The sequence below is a fragment of the Siniperca chuatsi genome, linkage group LG17, assembly GCF_020085105.1.
Source record: "Siniperca chuatsi isolate FFG_IHB_CAS linkage group LG17, ASM2008510v1, whole genome shotgun sequence".
NCBI lineage: Eukaryota > Metazoa > Chordata > Actinopteri > Centrarchiformes > Sinipercidae > Siniperca > Siniperca chuatsi.
The window spans coordinates 21,702,366-21,721,761 of NC_058058.1; the positions used below are offsets into that span (position 1 = coordinate 21,702,366).

General features: G+C 38.6%; 1 protein-coding gene across 5 annotated transcripts; it reads right to left on the reverse strand.

Annotated features, from left to right (window-relative positions):
- Positions 1-2,733: 2,733 nt before the first annotated feature.
- Positions 2,734-18,818, reverse strand: LOC122864212 (macrophage mannose receptor 1-like). 5 transcript variants are annotated; one of them, XM_044171441.1, is made up of 7 exons: positions 5,730-5,791; positions 5,554-5,608; positions 5,056-5,436; positions 4,535-4,855; positions 4,186-4,277; positions 3,559-3,707; positions 2,734-3,115 (listed from the first exon to the last, which is right to left on the reverse strand). In XM_044171441.1, exons 2-6 carry the CDS (start codon positions 5,588-5,590, stop codon positions 3,597-3,599), a joined length of 942 nt encoding a protein of 313 aa, XP_044027376.1. In that variant the 5' UTR covers positions 5,591-5,608; positions 5,730-5,791; the 3' UTR covers positions 2,734-3,115; positions 3,559-3,596. The 5 variants fall into 5 exon arrangements, 4 of the variants coding, with proteins under 4 accessions (XP_044027376.1, XP_044027375.1, XP_044027377.1 ...); XR_006375167.1 differs by lacking the exon at positions 4,186-4,277; XM_044171440.1 differs by having other exon boundaries at positions 2,734-3,707.
- Positions 18,819-19,396: the final 578 nt, after the last annotated feature.

A 19,396-nucleotide genomic window follows, 5' to 3' on the forward strand; every position in this document is an offset into this window, starting at 1 on the left:
TGTAGCATTTCAGGATTTGAACATCATTTTTCTTTATCTTTGTTATCACTTTTGTGTTTTAGTATTTGTATAATTTTTGGATTTCTCTTAATATTCGTGCTCCATCACTTGTATGTGTTGTGGCAACTGAGTAGTGATGTCATTCACATGTGATAAAATCCCTTCTGAAGAGGAACATGGTGCAGAACTGGACAAAGACCTTCAGAATGTAAATGCTATATTATCATTATACATTTTAAATTCACTAGTTCAAATAAAAACCCTTCAAGGCCTCTCTTCAGTCGCTTGGCAGTGATTCACTTTCATCTAAGATGCTGAGACCCTTCAACACGCAATGTTTTGCCTCCTCAACAGCCAAAAGAAAGACAAACTAGAAAGCCCAGAAAAACAAATATATTTCACTCTTACCTTTAGAATTCTATTTAGTGACAGTATGAAAAGTATTGTGGTGCCCCTCCACCTAATATCTTAAACTATTAATAATAATATTTATGGCAAATACAACAAAGCCAATACAGCCAACATATAAATTTGTAAAACTTCTAAATAAATGTTTTTTCAGCCACATTTCAGAGAATTTGCAAACCATGAACAAGCTCTGCAAGCTCTGCAGCTGCTAAAGGGCTTGAGCACCACAATAATTGCACCCCACCCGAATTACATCAAATGGCCGAAAATAAATATGAATTACCTTTACCTTTATGACATGTGGTACACATGAAAGCCGTCTTTTTTATGTACCTATTTGATCTCTTTTTATATATAAAAAAATCTTGCTTGGGTAAAGCTGACATAAACTAAACTTATGGAATAAGAAAAAATACAAATTACAATACCTTCCCCCGTTTCCAACACACACAAACAATCATACTGTCCCTTAAAGCATTGCTTTGGCCTTTCCATTGACACGGCTGAAAATTAATTCACCATATAAGACTAGTAGATGGGGCACATATGCATGCAACTGAATACACACTCCTATTCTTTTATTTTTGTGTCTCAAAAGTAACCTGTGAAACGCAAGCAGTTGTTTTGAATTTAAATGGCAAAGGTGGAGGATGAGGCAGTGACAGAAAATACTATTAAAAATAATGTATGGCTCCATTTGTCCTACCTTGGTCTTTGAAAATGCTCCTCTTTTTTTTGTCTTCACCTTCATTAATTCAGCAACTCTGATAAGTGAAGGAAGGAGTGAAACAAGAGAGAGGACATTGCTCAAAGAGAACAGAGTGAGAGTCAGCTTTCCCCTCCGTCCACCCGACAGTACACCAGAGAGAGGGAGGTAAACAACTTTCAACACATAAATATTTAAATGTTTCATTAGATGCTGTCTCGTGAGGAGACTAAGGAAAGCTTGGGGATTTAGCTCCAGCAGCAGGCGCAAAGTCAAACCCAGTCAAAGACAAATCCATTCTGTCAATAAGAACAAGGGGAACCTTTGGAGGTGAATTATATAAATATGAATATGCAAATAAATTATATATGTACGCCTAGAATGAGGTATCAATATCTCTTAAATATGTTTAACAGGTTGTTAGCTTTACATCTTGTAAGTGCACACATAGACAATAAGTGACTTTGTCAAGAAATCGTAAGTAATGCCTTTGTGTCTGTACATATCATGTTCTTGTTTAGTATGTGTATTACATGAGGACTTTCACAATAAAACGTCAGAAATCCATGTATCCATGATGAACAATAAATAAAACTGAACTGAAATGTCAATTTTTTTATGTAATTGTTTAATTTTGTATCTTATTTATATTATTATATACTATTATTTTGTAAGCAACCATTACATTACTACTGAACTTCCTAAATAACGGACCAGCATCTTTTTTCCTGAAGATAGTGCAGAAAAATCACAAAAGAATAATGTGCAAAACAACATCAAGAGACAAAAGCCTAAATATTTTAGCTAGAAGATCCCTTCCCATTGTCAGATCGCTTCACTTCTGGGAAAGGGCTGCAGGTCATCTGGACCCAAATCTATATTTATTAACAAATTATTAAAGCGGCTATTGATATTTTTATAATAATGTATCAAATGACAATCTGAAAACAATGTGACAATGTGAAATGGGTCGCTCATAGTGATGAACCTGCAGAGAATTATCACCTGAATCTGCAGCTCCCCTCAGATTTACAGAGCTTTTCTTTACATTTCAGCTCATTGTTTAGTTGTCCAGCGCGCAACTTTACAGATTTGGTTCACTCTCACCGCTCTCATAGCGTTGTTTTCAGCCGCAGCAGGCAGCTGTTTTCAGAGATAAACCTCTAACAACGCACTGTACACTACCTGCTCAGCACCAAACAGCAGGGAAACACAGAATGATAATAGCTCTGTAACTGCTGGCTGTTTGCTAACAAGTTCCCTACATCAACTTAAAAGGTGAGGATATGCCAATGCTGCCCCCCCCAAAAAAATCTAACATTCTAGTTTAACATTTTCAACTGCACATGGATTGATAGATTACTGTAAGAACCTTTATTAACATTTAACATTTTGTAATCCAAAAGTTCTTATTAATGGCTTATAACTGATCTATAAAGCATTCGTAAATGATGATTTGGCCATTAGTAAAGACATTAATTACATCTTTTAAATACTCTATAAAGGATGCAAAGTGGTAACAGATTGTTCTTACTTAATAAGCATAGATCTGTTCACATTGCAGTTTCCTCATCTCCTCAAGTCATTATAAATATTTACTATATGTATCCATTCCCACCATCCACACTTATGCCTTCTCTTAATACTCCATGCATTCTAAAGATTCCCAAATGTTCTTCCAGTTGGATCTCCATATTCCCATAAGTCATGTCTTGAATGCAAAGGAGGAAAATGCCTGTTTCCACATAAGCCTATCCAGGAGCAAATCCCAACTCCCCAAATGTTGACAGAATAGAACAGAACAGAATAGAATATCTTTATTGTCATTGCACAAGCACAATGAGATTAAATTTGCAGCGTTCGTACTCGATGCTATAGTGAGACAGACAAAAAGACAGACAACAACTTGCAACTCATTCACAATCTTTCTCTAGTCCTCTTCACTCTTTCTGTTCACTGAGCACCAATCCTGGTTGTGTGTATATGTCACATTCAGTTGAACTGAAGAGAAATAAATAGTTAAAAAATGAGAAGTTTTGGTTTTAAGGGCCAATTAAGATGAGCAACCGCCTCTGTGTACGTAAACAGAATTTAATCCTGGGCCACAGTCTAAATGGTGTGACAGTAATCTACTGTGATACCATTTAGACTGATCTACCATCCTTTTTTAAAAATAACCTACTTCCTCCATGCATTCATTAAGACTAAGCAAAAACACAATTCTCAGTATTCTTAACAGCTAATTCATATGCAGTGTAACAGTGTTATTCAGAGTGATAAAATATCATTTGACAATTTATGTTATAAAACAGAGTTAATAAGGTTGACACAACAGAACTGTTATGTAAGAAGTACCAATATAACAACAGAAGTGCAAACAGTAATTAAAGCTCCACACACACAAAAAGTACATAATTGGTGTAAATATGTATCTAAGTACTTACTTAAATAAAAAGCTTTCATGGTATAAGCAGAGACTGTGTTATTTGTACAGTTCAGCCACTCCCTTATTAAAGATTCTTCCATTTGGTTGCTTCCTCCATCTCAATCTGAACTTCTGATGGATCCCATGGTCCCTCATATGTTTCTCCATCTACAAGACAGAATGAAACTTATTGTTGACACCAGTTTCCTGTAATATTGGCAATAATGTTGTCACATAAGATTTTTTTTGGCTGACCTTGAATCATCAAGCCAAGCCAATGTGAACTGATAGTCAAAGCGTTTTATTCATGTGTTGAAGTCTTTCACACACCTAATCATGCAACCTTGAGGGCCATATATTGCTTTGAAACATTTTTTAAAAATATATGGCTAGGGTACACACCACTGAAATTGGGGGAGCCCAATTGAGGGAGTTCCCTAGAGAAATCTGAACAGGGCCATAGCCATTTCTAACCTTAGTGTTTATCAAATTCTGGCCAAGGCCCTGGATCCAGATACAAATTCAAATTCAAAACCACTTCTTAAAGGGGAACCCCACTGAGCAGTGCTGTGCCTAAGTACAGCCTCACATGGCTGCTTTGACTCTTGTTAACACTCATATCACCAAAACGAGGAAAGAGACTAACATAGTTCAAAACAGCTTCCAGGACTGGGGGATCATTCAGGTCTACTGATCCTTCAACCTTTAGTACAACCTTAAACAGCTTCATTACGGGACCTGCAGAATAAGGATAAAAGTCATGTGCTTTTAGTGCCGTTTAGTAAACAGCAACTACAATATATCAGTTTAACATCTACAGAAACAGATCAAATTAAATTTAGTAAGAAACATGAAACCAAAGCTCTTCAGTCTGGCAAAAACTAAGAGGCAGAACAGGACATGACACTTAAAGCTTTGACAAATCAGATAGATCATTTATGTTTGATGACATTTAAAATTTGATTAATTTATTGGCATGAAATTTGAACGCTTACCCGAACAGATGAATGGAATTTTCCGGTCACAATTAACATCAGCCCATCCTTCCACAGCAGTACACGCACAATATTCCATGTAACCGCCACTGGGCTCGCCATATGCCCACATTCTGAGCAAAGAGTTCCTCTGGTCAGACCACGTCCAAGTATCTCTGGACAAATCAACCCACCAGTGTGACTGATCAATCACGCTCATGATCTCCTCCTTCTCTCGCTGGTTTCTCATGCTGGTCAAGTCCGTGTATTTCACTCTGCAGTAACTCTGAGCTGCCAACCAGGTCATAGGAACCGTAACTGCGATGTACTTATTGGTGGGCTCTGAAATTATACAGCATATCCACGAGGAGTGCTGTTAGCGATGTAAAATACATTAAGTGTGGCATAGTCATTAAGTGTTTGACAGGAATTACATTGACAGTGCTAGATGATAATTAATTAACACAATTAAATGAAAATGTAATAAATAATTGATTACATTAACAATTATGAAAAATATTGGGAAAAAAGGGCACACTTACCATCATAGCACACTGAGTTTTTTAAAACATCACATAAGCGGCCATTTAGTGTGCCTCCAACTATTTCCACACATTGCGGTTTGCCTTGGTAGTTGTCGGCTACAAAAACAAACCTCTCTCCAAATTTAGTGTTGCCATCACCGTAGAGATATGTATTGTCAATGGACCACCTCCAACTGTTAATGCCTTGATAAAGTCCTATCCATGCAAGTCTGTCAGCACTTTTCATCATTTCCCCTACTCTTGCCCAGTCCTCTACAGTCTCTATGGTAGCCAGGTCGACAAACTTCTCTCTACAGTAAGTCTGAGCTTCAGTCCAAGTTTTCAATAGATTTACGTAGTGGTATTCCCTGGAGACACCCAATGAAAGTGTCGATAATGCTGAAAGGAAATGAATTCAGTGACTGTTTGCACAAGCTTGTAAAACATTTTCACACATGTTAATTTAGTGAGTGAACACTAATCCATTAAATAGGACTGTAATTAAAATGTACTAACCTAGAAGCAGCAAGATTACCAATCCTGTCTTATGCATCACTGTTTAACTGTCATCCTGTACAAATTCACAATAATAATAATTGGAATAATTACAAGCAAAACCTTGAATACAAGAATGCATAATTTAGTCAGTGCCCAAGTAATGAACATGTGAATTTTATCTTATCAGCTCTTACCGTCGGTTTTCACTGACGTCTTTGTACTGAATTGACAGATGCTTACTCTTGTGATCCTTTCAGCTTAGAGATGCAAATATGTGTTAAGTGTTGTGTCATATTCAAAGAAAGCCATCCTGTTTTCCAATGAAAGCTTTTTTTCATGTCAGGCAAATGAACTTGCAAATGATGGCTGACCACATTCAGTCTTGTGTTTTAAGTCACTGTCGACTTTTTAATATTTAAGCAAGACCACGATCTTTCCCTAACCTTAACCAAGTGCTTTGAGTGCCTAAACATAACCATAAAAATGTTAACCATGCTTTAGGTGTTACAAGCAGATATTGTCGGGGAAACAAATGAAAATGTTAGTATTGAACATTTTGCAGATATTGTCACTATGAACATTTTGTGACTTTTGTGCAGATACATTCATTAAAAACATTCCTCATTAGGTTGATTAAAAGGAATTAATTTGGGCCACATAACATTTCTCTCAAAACCTTATTGCTGTTGTAAATTAGCAGTACATGAATGTAATTTCTAGGACACAGGGTTGAGACACTTTCAGATGTGCTGACAACTGTTTCATTTGGATAGGCCATAAGTGGTTACAGTAATAAACCTGTATTGCATTCATGGACTTCTTAATTTTTGCACATGTGTATGGAAGCGGTAAGCCATACAAGGGAGGGGAGAAGGAAAGTTAGGTAAGACCTGAAACATCTGACACGGGCCCTACATACTGCAGATGTTAGAGCATAAGCACTGTCACAATGCAGTCTTTGGAGGCTGTTAGTGTGTGTAAGTGTAAGTGTTAAATAATATTTATCTTTTATCTAACATCTTGTAAATCGCTCAGACAGACATAATTTACATTGCAACATTTGAAATGTATTTACATGCCTGATATCATGGACATGCTTGTATAACAATCCATGAGGATGTGGTTGTCATTTCACACTACACAATCTATACTGTACTGTAAAACTTCACAGCACTGACTTTTTGATACATGTATTTGTGTGTTTGCCTGCATTCAAATTCAAGTGTTAATGTATTTTCTGTCTGGGTGCCTGGGTGTATATGCAAGTCCTGGACAGAATTACAAGGAAATTGGATTCTTACTTGTCCTTGGTAAGATATGCATGAGTAAGAAAAGAATAAAAAGAATCGATCCCCAAAATAATGCCCAAGCAGGGCCAGAGTGCAGCCAGCATGCTTTACATATAAAGCATATCCATTTGTACTGTATGTTGAAAGTTTTGCGAACGAGAATAATTTCTTTGCTGAAAAGGAACTGAGCCATTTTTGTCTCCCTACATCAGCTCCCTGCCAATTGTTTCTCGTGGCCAAAGCTTCTTAAACTAAATTACGACAGAATCAAACCATCCCAAACCATCTTTGATTCTGTATATGATAAATGATTGATTACGGTCATTAGCGAGATAGAACACTGAGCTCTCCTCTGCGCTCCAAACTAATTGTGGTCTGCAAGGCTGGAAGTTCTTAGTGATCTGACTCAGGTAATTATGCCACACTTTCATTTTCCCACTGAGGTCTTGCAAGAGTCTTATAGCCACATGCTGAAATGACCTGGCATTACTGCTAATCTGTCCTCCAAAGCCACAGCTCTACTGCTCTCTCTCTCTAATAACATTAATTTGTTATCCTCTCCCTCACACTATCAGTTGAGGAGAGATTCTCTCTGTGGGTATTAGACTAAAAAGCAAGGACTAGAGGACACAAGTCATCATTAGGGTATCACAATTGGGAGTAATCTAAATTCAAAGAGAAGGACAGTGGTGCAGGAAGGGATCTAACTCACAGGACAAATCTCTCATAACTACCACAGTGTGTCTCCAAATGTTGGGATTATCTCTGAGAGTGAGCACAGTACATTACAACTTAGGCTGGGATCACAACGAACAGAATGTATTACTGTGATCAAAGCTCACAAATTTTAAAGAACTGTCTATAGCAATAATGATGATGCAGATATTGGAGATTTTCTATTCTCTATTGATGAATTAAAAAATGTTTGTTGTAAGTTTACTCTACAATTAAGTCACAGGATCCTTGCATATGACTCTGAATGCAGTTTGCACAAAATTAAACTTAACCTAGCTCAGATTTGGAATCATATTTGTGTATCACGGTCCTGTGGTTGTCTTACCTTTCCAGAGGAACAGTTATGCCACTAGACACAAAAAGTGTCGTATCAGATGCATCTTAAAATTACAAACCCCTTTTACTGTACAAAGGTAGAACATCTGTGTGATAACATAAGCCAGGAGGGGACAAATTCTTTACTTTAAGACTTTAAAATATGGAAAGCTGGTGAAATCAATGGTATTGAATTTCATGTCAAGGCAGATCAATTTATAGGATCTCTTACTGGGTAGCTTTTTGTGGTGCATAGATAAGAGAAAAATGTTTCATCTGCAGTTACCATTTTGGGATAGGGGCAAGCTGAGTTTGAATTCCCATTAATCCTTGTTTTTGTTTTGTTTTGTTTTTTGTTTTGATGCACTTGCATTATCTGTGGGCACTGGGCTCTGCCAAGGTTGTTTGTACCTTGTCACCAATTATGTTTGTGATTCTAATGGTGATAATCTGTAGATGCAGCCAGGACTGGAAACAAGTGGAAAACATCTGCATCTCCACTTTTGCAGATGATGTAGATCTGTTGACTTCAGTCATCAGACCATTACCTTCAGCATGCACTTGGGCAGTGAAACAGTTATAAGAAACACCTCTAAGGCTGAGGGCATGGTACACTACTAGAAAATGGATTACTCCCTTTGGGTTGGTAGTTGCTGCCCCAAGTAAAGATGTTCAGATATATCAGGGTCTTGTTCACAAGAGAGGGCAAGATAAAACTTGAGATCAGTGGGTAACCTGGGTTGCCGTCAGCAAAGATGCAGAAATTGTACCTGGCAGTTGATGATGTTATATTCAAACCCTGACCTATGGGAATGAATTCTGGGTAGTGACAAAAAGAATTAGATCACAGATGCAAGCAGCTGAAGTGAGCTTCACTGGATTAAACATCCAGCTTGTTCTGGAAACATCTTGAGATACCCCAGGAGGAGATGAGATGGAGGACTAGCTAGAAGTCATATTGAAAAAAACTTGCCTGGCTACATAAGGGTTAGTAAAAATCCTCAAGCTACAATCGTGTTACTCCATCAACATGAATTAAATGTGGTGTAATTCAGTTCAAATTTGCAACCCCACCACCACCCCCATAGCTACACACACACAGACATATATAGCAATCTCTCTCTTATGACATCAATGCAGTCACCCCCGCACCAAATCATCTCTTACATCTGCTATCCTACAGATGTCAGGGAGCCTGCAGCATCATACATTCTATTCATGACAATCCTGATCATTTGTTTATGTGCAGATTTGTCAGTGACTATAGCTCCATTATTACACATTGTCAGAAGCACCCCCAGAACTACACATCATTTGCTATATTACTGTGAATTATATATCAGTCTCGTGTATGAGTGCATGTGTGTGTGGTCTCACTGGTTGGATGTGTGGACTACAGCAAAGGAATGCTAATGGATGTATCTGCCACTGTCTCTTGACAGTGGTTCATTTTGTGGTAATCATTGATTGTGATGTTGTTCTTTTGCCTGAGGACATGCAGGGAGATGTACAGCACAGACATGGACATCACTGATAAACCCTCAAGAGGGCTGTGGTCACATTTGACTGGCATTAATAGCAGATTGTTACGCTCTCATTCTGTTCAATTTAATTTAATTTCAGTATTAAGCAATTTATTCACTCTGGAAGCATATTGTAAACATTTAAGACACCACAATATTGGAAAAAAAAGAATGATCTTATGTCTAATTGTCAGCTTTATAATATATCAGTATCACAATTACATTATTTAGTTTAGAAATACAAAAAAAAAACACACAAAGACCGGGGGTTCAATAAAGTGGTAATCCTTGAACTAAGTCTTGAACCTTTGCTAAGTCATTTATTATTTATATATGTTATTATATGTTCCTCTATGTTTGGTGCTATACAGCCACTGTTTATTGTTGCTATTCTGCATTCTCACAGATTGTCAGTCCCTCAGTTTTCAGGAATGTTATGTTGGACTTTTGGTGGATGAACTTGGTGATATAGTTAGTGGGTCACTGGGGAGTCCAGTGATTTGGGTATTGATTTACTGATCACATTACATTCATTGAAAATCATTTTAAATTTGAATTAGTTGTTAACCCTTTAGGAGAATTTTCATGATAAATATTTTGCCCCAATAGGAACATCTCAAGAAGGAGGGCACCACAAATCATCAATTGAACCGCATCTAAAATGTAGGCAAACTCACTTTACAATAGGCCTTTTTCACAGCAGACACTTTGAGACATCATGCTAGGAAAAGCAGAGGTGTTACTAATAACATTAACAATGGCCACGTTCTATTCAAGTGTCCCAGTGACTGTGTGACAATGAGGCAGCATGCACAATACCAGGACCCTGAAACTGAAGCAGAGAAATGGAATTCAGCCATCATTAATTTTACTATTCACTTGTGACATGCCAAAATGGCTTCTGTGAAAAAGGTCTATCCCTGTTGGGAACCCTAGGAAGCTTAGGAACATGGGAGATTCCCTAGAAGTCTTTTTTGCACGTTTCATCATTTTACTATGTTTTCTTGCTGTTTTCACCAGCGGCTAAAGCTTACCTCTTTGCTGTCTCTCTGGATAATTGAGGATCACCATGTGCGTTTTGCAGTATATGATGATAGTAAAACTTGTCATATGACCCTGCAATTCTATTTTTGCTTTGTCTTGTTCAGCAATCCTCGGGAAAAGCTTGAAAATCTCACTTCTTACATCTTGTGGGCCTTTGGCAGACCACAGTGACGCAGATTCCATCTCCTGCTCTGTATTGTCACATATCTCCTGCTGCTGTGCGACCCAGTATGACACTTTTTTTTTAAGGGTGATGAAATTATTTGACAGTGCCTTCAATGCTTTCAGAATATCAGCTTTCAAAAACTGCCCACTGCCTTGTTCATATTTTCTTTTCTCTGTAGCCTACCTATTTTGGGTTCAATATTTGGTTGGTGTGTCAGGTAGTGGCCTGCAAAGACATTCAAATGACATGGCTTCACTGTCCATTACCAGGATTCTGCCTCATTACTGGAATCCCTTTTTGTAATCCTTACTTGATGAAAGTGTTAGCTAAATCAACAACAGAAATAAAAGCAGTCAAGCTTGTCAAACCACGTCTGTTTGGTTAGCTTAAAACACCATCCAGTCCAGGCTAGCTGGATGACAAGCACACTGACTGGCCAAGAACATACAAATCTTCTTTTTTTTTTTTTTAGAAAAGTATATTGTTAAAGCTTCTGTTAAAGTTTTAGAAAGTAGATTCAACATCAAGTCTCATTTATGGGAACTGAAGATTGTGTTTGACCTCACACAATTGTTGCCCATTGTCTGTACTACAAACAAAATGGAGCTGTAACACAGATTACTTCCTGTGGATGTGTGAATTGAGATCTCAGACACCTATGGATTGTCATCATTTTGTATCATCACTCACGGTTGTAGCGTTGCAGAACTGTATAATTTTCTATCAAAGGATTGCATTGTGTGATTTTTTTTTTTTTTACCAAAATAGAACAATACTTGCTAGGGACACTGCTAGCATGTACAATTTTCTGTTTAATTTGTTAAACATAAACTTAGACAATCTTTGTCTGGCCCTCTCCTATTTGAACTTCTTTTGTTGATAAAAATCACTTATTTTGCACTGCCTGTCCAGTATTTTCTATTTCCAACTATTTCTAACTAGCAAACGTTAGCATGCTAACAGGCCTAATTAATCATGGTAAACATTACACAGTCCCAGCTAAAGTCAGAATGTTAGCATTGTCTTTGTGAGCATGTTAGCTTGCTGATGTTAGCATTTAACTCACCGTGTGCCCAAGAACAGGCTCACAGAAATGCTAGCTTAGCTTTAGACTCTTAGTCTTGTTGTATTGTATTGTATGGATCTCAAGATTTATTGTCAGTCTCATTTTTTGCATGTGTTTTTTGAATAATTTTTTCTGATGATGTAATTTTCTCAGATGTTTGTAATTTGCCTCTATATGATTGGTTGTGGCTCTAGTAGGCTATGAAGACATTTCATATTGTGAGTTTGAGTCTGTCTTTATTTTCAATAAAGTTAGTGCTGAAAGAATTTAACCTCTGCGTCTTTTTATTTTTCCTACACACCTGTTCAGTGGGTGCATTAGGCAGCAATTAATCTGACACTGAGAGTTTGGACACTCAAATAAAATAGCATAAAGGAAAATATAGAACACCTTTTTGCATGTCCTTTTACACACACACATACTGTATTCCCCATTCATATATGAATTTCCTCAAAGGGTTGCAGCAGAGGGTCAGCCATGTTGCAGCCAAGCAGTGGAGCGGTTATAGGGGTTCAGTACCTGGAGCAAGACATGCCGTGAATGAGATGTGGGTTTCATGCTCTCTCTCTCTCTGTCTCTTCTCTATGTCTCTCTGTCATTGTGATGTGTCTGTCTCCCTCTGGCTGTCAGCTCCAGGGGAGACAGGTGACTCCTGTTTTTTTTTTTATACCCATCTATATAGGATGGTATATCCAGACAGGATGATGACACATATCTCCATGGAAACGCTGTTATATCCATCCTCTGCACAAATTCTGTCTCCTCTCTCTCTTTCTCTCTCTCTCTCTCTCTCTCTCTCTCAATGGCGTGTCCTCTTCCACAGAAGATTGAAAACCCTGGAATGTCCAGACCCCTGCAGTGAGCCCCCTGCATCTAAGATCTGCATAAAAACTGTTCCCTTTCCAACCACGACAAACACGCACGCACGCACACACACACACACACACACACACACACACTGTGCTACTTAATAAATTGTGTTCAGCCACTGGCCTGCTGTGCCCCATGGGTCAGTGTGTGGAGCAAAGAGACATTAATCATTCTGAGGGAGTGTGTGTAAGCAAACACTGGCTGAGCATCAACCTTGCATCTTGTGTGTGTGTATTTGTACAGTATGTCTCAAAGTTTTTATTGTATATATGTGTATATATACATGTGTAGTTTATTTGGTGTATGTTTGTATATGTATGTGTATGCATAGGTGGCACTACTTCTACTCAAGCTGAGATGTCTCCTGGTTTTAATGTGTTTTACTGTGTGTCTTCATGTGTCTGAGTTAAATGTCGATCGACCTGTCTGGCTGCCCTCAGGCCTTTTTTCCATCTCCATTCCCCTTTTACAGCAAGCCTGTATCTCTTCACCACAGCTTTATTGTTTTTTCCTCTCCTCTTTCAATTCCACTTTCTTTCTCTTCACTTCCCTCTCGCTTTGTGGCTTTTGTGCTCCCAATTTTGCTTATACAGTTAATTTCACTGGCTCATCTCCTCCCTACACCTCTGCCCACTGGATCCTTTTTGTTCCTTTTTCCACCTTCATTCAATCTCACTCCCTCACATGCATTATCTATTAGCTGTGGCTTGTCAGGGCTTCAGTCCTGTGTAATGGGAGACAGGCAGGGCAGATTACGCAGTGTCACATTTGCCGTGGCTAACTGTTCGTACACCAGAGCAGAAATCAATGTGCCACCCCCAACCTTTATCTCCCCAGCGTCATCACCACTGACACAAGAACACCAGTTGCCCTTTCCAGCACCCACGTTTTCTTTTGTCTGCCAGCCCATACTCACATCGCCAGAATAGTCTTTAAGACTTTTTCCTCCTGCAGAAAATTCAGCTTTCTACCCAACAAGCCAGTTATATTCTCACAGGTATTAGAATTTCTCTTTTTATGTATGGCAATGTCAATCTGTTGGTCGGTCCACGACTTTGGTCCAGACTGAAATATCTAGACTGATATCTAGTACTGAATGGATTGTCATGAAATTTGGTTCAGACATTCATGGTGCCAAGAGACTGAATCCTAATGACTTGATCCCCATCTTCTCTAGGTTTTTACTTATACTGTGAAATATTTCTGCTTGATGGATTGGCACAAAATTTGTTACAGACATTCAGGGTTGCCAGACAATGAATTCTAATTAGAGCTGCACCAATTAGTTGATTAATTGATTAATGTCCATCCACAGAAACTTAATCGGCAACTATTTTAATAATTGAGTAGTCATTTAAGTCATTTTTCAAGCAAAAATACAAAACATTCCCTTGTTCTATCTTATTAAATGTAAGGATTTGCAGCTTTTGTTTCTCTGACATCACTGTAAATCTGAACATCTTTGGGTTGTATAACATTGGTTGGCCAAAACAAGACATTTGAAAATGTTATCTTGGACTTTGAAACATTGTACATTTCTTACTATTTTCTGATATTTTATAGATCAAAGGATTAATTGATAATGAAAATTATCATTATATGCAACCCTAGTCCTACTGACTTTGGTGATCCCCTGACATTCCCTCTAACGCCACCATGAGGTTGACATTTGACACATGGTTTTGAGTGAAATGTCTCATAACCATTGGATGGATTTCTATGAAATTTTTGCTACAGACGTTCATATCCCCCTCAGGATGAACTGTAGTAATGTTGGTGATCCCTTGACTTTTCATCTAGCGCCACCATCACGTCAAACTTTTAATTTGTTTAATACTTTGGTTTATGACCAAAAACCTGCAAAACTAACGATATTCCCACCAGCCTCAGCTGTACTTTGCAATTAGTGCTAATTAGCAAATGTTAGCATGCTAAGATGATGAACATGGTAAACATTATACCTGCTAAACATCAGCATGTTAGCATTGTCATTGTGAGCATGTTGCCATGCTAGCGTTGGCATTTAGCTCAAAACCTGGCTTGGCTGGCTAGCATGGCTGTAGACTCTCAGTCTTGTTTTACAGTGAGCAGGTAAATACTTCCGCTTCACTGTTTCTCTGATCAGTGATTCTTCCACTTCTCCTTATGTTTTTTTCATTATGGAAAAACTGTCAGTTGCATCCTCTCACACCTTCAAAAATAAGGATGATTTAGTTGACTTGTCTGCGAATGATCAAGGGAACCAAACAGCGTTGATGTCCAATGTTCATGTCATCCCGTCCTTCGATAAAATCAAAGTGGTTGGAATATTTTCACTGAGAGAGACTAATTATGCTGGAAACAAATCAGGAGATAGAGGCTACGTTCTGATACTGAGAGAGTAGTAACAACAGATGTTCTAACTAATATTACTAAAAATGAAACTCATTACACTCCTTAATAGGGAAAGAAATATAATTACTGTACCTCAATACCATCAAACACTCCCAGTCTGGATGTTTTGCTCATTTCACTTACATGTCTGTATGGTTTGTGCGTGAGAGCTTTCAAGTGTGTAAACTGTGCATGCATGTCTTGTCCTTCAGCGGGGCTCAAAGGAAATGTTTTGATGAAGTAAGCATCAAAAACTTAGGCTCTCCACATGCTCTGCTTATCAATAAAGGCTTTTAATCATAGAGAATTTCATCAGAGGCAGAAAGTATTTTAACTTCTATTGTGTATTTCATTGCTGAGCCATCAAACCGGATGAGGCAAATGATGGTACAGCATGAAACCGTTGGAGTTTTTGTTTATTTTATCTCTCCATGTGGAAGGAGCCGGGATGAAGGCAGATGCCAAGTTAGGAGTTGAGCTTACTTACTATGTCTATTCCGTTTGAAGTATGTCTCTTCATCATATTTTTTTGTAATGAAATATTTAATTCCACCAAGACTGAGAAGAGATTAATTAAAATGGTTACTTGCAAGCGAAATTTTCTTTTCTTCTCCCGCTTTCATTTCATTGTCTGTGATTAGGAATGTTCTCTTGTACTTGGGCAACACAGGGAATATTTTCAACTAACTAGAAACTTCTGTCTGAGAGGCTGAGCTGATTTTAGAAATGCTGACTTATTGATGTGTTTTCTTTATGTCAATTATTGATGGGCAATGAAATGCATCATTCACTGGTTTATATTTCAGCAGGTCCATGGCCTGCTCGCTACATGAGTGCTGTAAGCTTTGTCCAAAATCACAATCAAGACCATGGACAGCACCCTTAGGCCTTGAACTCTGTGAGGGTTACATGAACTCATTAGTACGTTCTACATGCCATGTGTACATGTTTCTACTGGAAATGTTTTGTTGCTGTAGACCCGTCCCCAGAATGGAGAAAAGGAGCGCCACTGATGAAGCTGCCAAGGTTCATCCCTGGAAGTCTGTCCCTGGCCTTTGTCCCAGAAAAAAAGCCTCTAAATACAGTAACTCCCTTGCCTGAATACTCATATACATCATATTCCTTCTTAGTCCATCCATTGTGGGGTTTGAAACTAAATTAAGGTTTTTACAATGATACAATAATATACTTCTGTAATAATAATTATCATCTATACCACCACTGCATACCAATATTAAACTTTTCACTGTGGAAAAAATACTTTACTTATAATTCCTGTCTTTCTTGTAGGGTTTCAACAAATGATTAATTTCATTAGAGATTAATCTTCTGATTATTTTCTTGTTTCATCGAGTAATTGTTTGGTCTATAAAATGTCAGAAGATAGTACATTACATTTCCCGAGAGCCCAAGGTGGCATTTTCAAATTGCTTGTTTTGTCCGACACAGTCCAAAACCCAAAGGCATTCAATTTACCATCATAGAAGACTAAGAAGACCAGCAAGTATTCACATTGGAGAAGGTAGAGCAGTGAATTTTGGCATTTTTGCTTAAAAATAACTTGATTAATGATTAATCAGTTATCAGAATTGTTGCAGAGTAATTTTCAATCAATCGACTAATAATTTCAGCTCTGCTTATAATGTAGGGATCTTTCATTTACATCTTGCTTCTGCCTTCTACTTCTCACTTTCAGTTGTTGCTAGTCAGTTTACTGATGCAAAGTTTGAGAAATTACTCTCATCCAACCACCACCTGCATTAAGATAATGCATGGGGCTGCAATGGTGGGGGCATGTTGCTTTCAGGTACCAGTGAGACGATGAAATATGATCCACGACGTCCAGTTTGAGAAATAAATCTATGTGTTTGAAGGCTTATCAGATGCCAAAACACTGCACAGTGGTTTATAATACTATGAGGCAGGATTTTACATTTCTGCAAAGTTATCATGGTGATAATTATTTTATCTTTCATCGATACAGTTTCCAGGTAAACAGTAGAAATACAGTGTTACATGTTACACAAAGTAATCTACAGGAATGTGCACTTGCCCAAAGTGATTGGATACCGTAGCACCTTGCCAGATGACATTGCATTGAGTTGCCAGGTTTAACTTTTTTGCTGCAGCCCCCTGCATTGACATCCTCACTGTGTCAATTCACTGAAATGAATGAGGGGGCTGCGTTTTTTTCTTGCAAAGCTAATGGTATGAACATGGTCTTACTTATCATTTGCCTTCCATTGAAATGAATGATTTCCACCCTCCATTGATCCAGCAATGCGTAAAAAGTGCTCTATTCATCATGTAGAATGCAGCATGAAATTAAATTGCACATTAAAGCAGAAGTTACCTTTCATAACACCAGAATAAGACTTTCTGACTTTCCCATATACCCATTTTTACTCCTTTTTGTCCCATGTTTGGTGTGGTCAGATCCCTCTCTACCTCAGTCATTGTTGTTAGTGCACTAGCAGTCACTATAGGAAATGGCCATTCGGCCATGATCCTTCACTGGCTTCCCACCCAGGAATTACATGTTTGTGTGTTCACTTACGTTTGTTGAAACATGTGACCAATTACAAGAGGTAGCACAACCAGGGAATGAACCTGGGTCTCTGTAGTGGTGGGGTGTATGTTTTGCCTGTGCACCCCCACTACTGTCACATTTGCATTACAAAATGAATTATTGGAATCATAACATGGGCTGTCTCCCACTTCTTTGGCCCTCATTTTGCCTAGTAAATGTCCCCTTAATGGGTCATTTCTAAGAACAACAAGGCAAAAAGAATCACATTTTGATCATGTAGTGTACACCACCACCACACGTGATATTTCTATTTATGTAATAAGTATAAACATACCTTTCAGTTACAGAATTTGCATATTGTTAGTATGTTGTGTGAAGGATTCAGACACAGTTTAGGAATTTAGTGGTTGTATGAAAGCACAAAGCTGCACAATGATTGGCTTTCTCTATATATTGACAACCATCCCCAATCCACCTCCCACCACACATACACACACACAAAGACACACAAACACACGTCCTCGGTACACTCATGCATCAGAATGAGAAACGGCAAGGTGTCCTAATCTTAACGGGAGGGAGTGGGGGCATTTGTAATTTCTTATCCGCCGCTAATTACAGCGGTAACAAGACCCAGGAGAAGTGACGGCTGCTGGTTTAGACGTCTGCTGGCTTGACAGCAGGGTTAATTAACAGCCTTCCACCAAGATTAAGATGGGACAAAAACTAAATAGATCAAGATACACACACTCGAGCACATGCACACTGAAGCATGCACTTATGCAGGCACGCACATACACACACTAAATAGGCCTTCAACTAAGCGCTTAGATTAAGATAGCCACGCCGTCCCATCTATTTCAGCAGAAAATTAGCCTCCCGCTTGGTTGGACAGGCTCAGCAGACACAGGGCCAGTCGCCTCAGACCTAATGCATTCATTTATACACCTGTGTGACTTATTGATGCTGGCACATGTACGGGAGAATCATTTTGTTGATCCTCTGAATATGGCTCATGAGAGAAAGCAGAGAAAGTAAATGGCATTAGGGGGCTGACAGCTACATGGCTGCAAACCCTTTAATGCCCATGTAGTATTCCCTGCTGAGCATGTACAATGATCCTATCCATCTTTCCTCTCTCTGTAACGTCATAATGTGTGGCTCTGGGTCTGAAAGATTTGTCCCAGCCTAATATGTCCCCATCTCTGCCTAGCTCTACCTAGCCTGGTGGTGGGAGTGTTCATGCAGACACACACTGCCAGGTTAATGTGGCACATTCATTGGGCTGTAGCGTGTGTTGCCTCCCTTACCAGCTGTCCTAATGTAACTCCTTTAGAAGACTCCATTTGGACAGCGCGCCTGAATGAATAAAAGAAAGCACTTTCTCCCGTGCTCCCTCTCCTCGCTGCTATCTTTGGCCTGCAGGGTTAGGAGATTGGAACCTGGAGACATACTGCTGGTGTGTTTTGCCCCACGGGGACACAGGAGGGCTGGAGAGAGAGAGGGGGAGAAAGAGGGGGGGGGGGGGTATGTTTGTCAAAAACACATCAACGTGTCAGTTTTTTTCACATACAACAGTGATCGTATTAGTTATTAGACAATGTGTCAAACATGTCAAAACTAAGTAGTCTAAATTAAGCCAAAATGCATTTGGCTGGTATCATACATTAATTTAAATATCACATACCTCAAAAAGTAATTTACATTAATTGTAAAATTGTTTACTGCCTAACAGGTTGTTTAGGGAATAAGTGATCATACATGACCTAGGTGACCTACAGGAAAATAATGAGGTGAAGGCAACACGCTTCCCTGGAGATTTATTATCGCCTCATAGAGCACTTTTACACTTATACCATGGTCACTTACCGAGGTAGGCTGTTTATCTTATGATTAGGAAGTTTTACCAGTGAGAGTGAAACATATGAGCTGTTGCCATGGTTACCAGTA

What these genes read in the sequence shown, in the direction of transcription:
- LOC122864212 (XM_044171441.1), bottom strand. Translation starts at nt 5,590, where the DNA reads ATGCATAAGACAGGATTGGTAATCTTGCTGCTTCTAG. An exon ending in AAACTCAGTGTGCTATGATG is followed by an intron (nt 4,856 to 5,055) that starts GTAAGTGTGCCC and finishes GTATAATTTCAG; the next exon opens with AGCCCACCAATAAGTACATC. An exon ending in TGGAAGCTGTTTTGAACTAT is followed by an intron (nt 3,708 to 4,185) that starts GTTAGTCTCTTT and finishes TCTGTCTTGTAG; the next exon opens with ATGGAGAAACATATGAGGGA.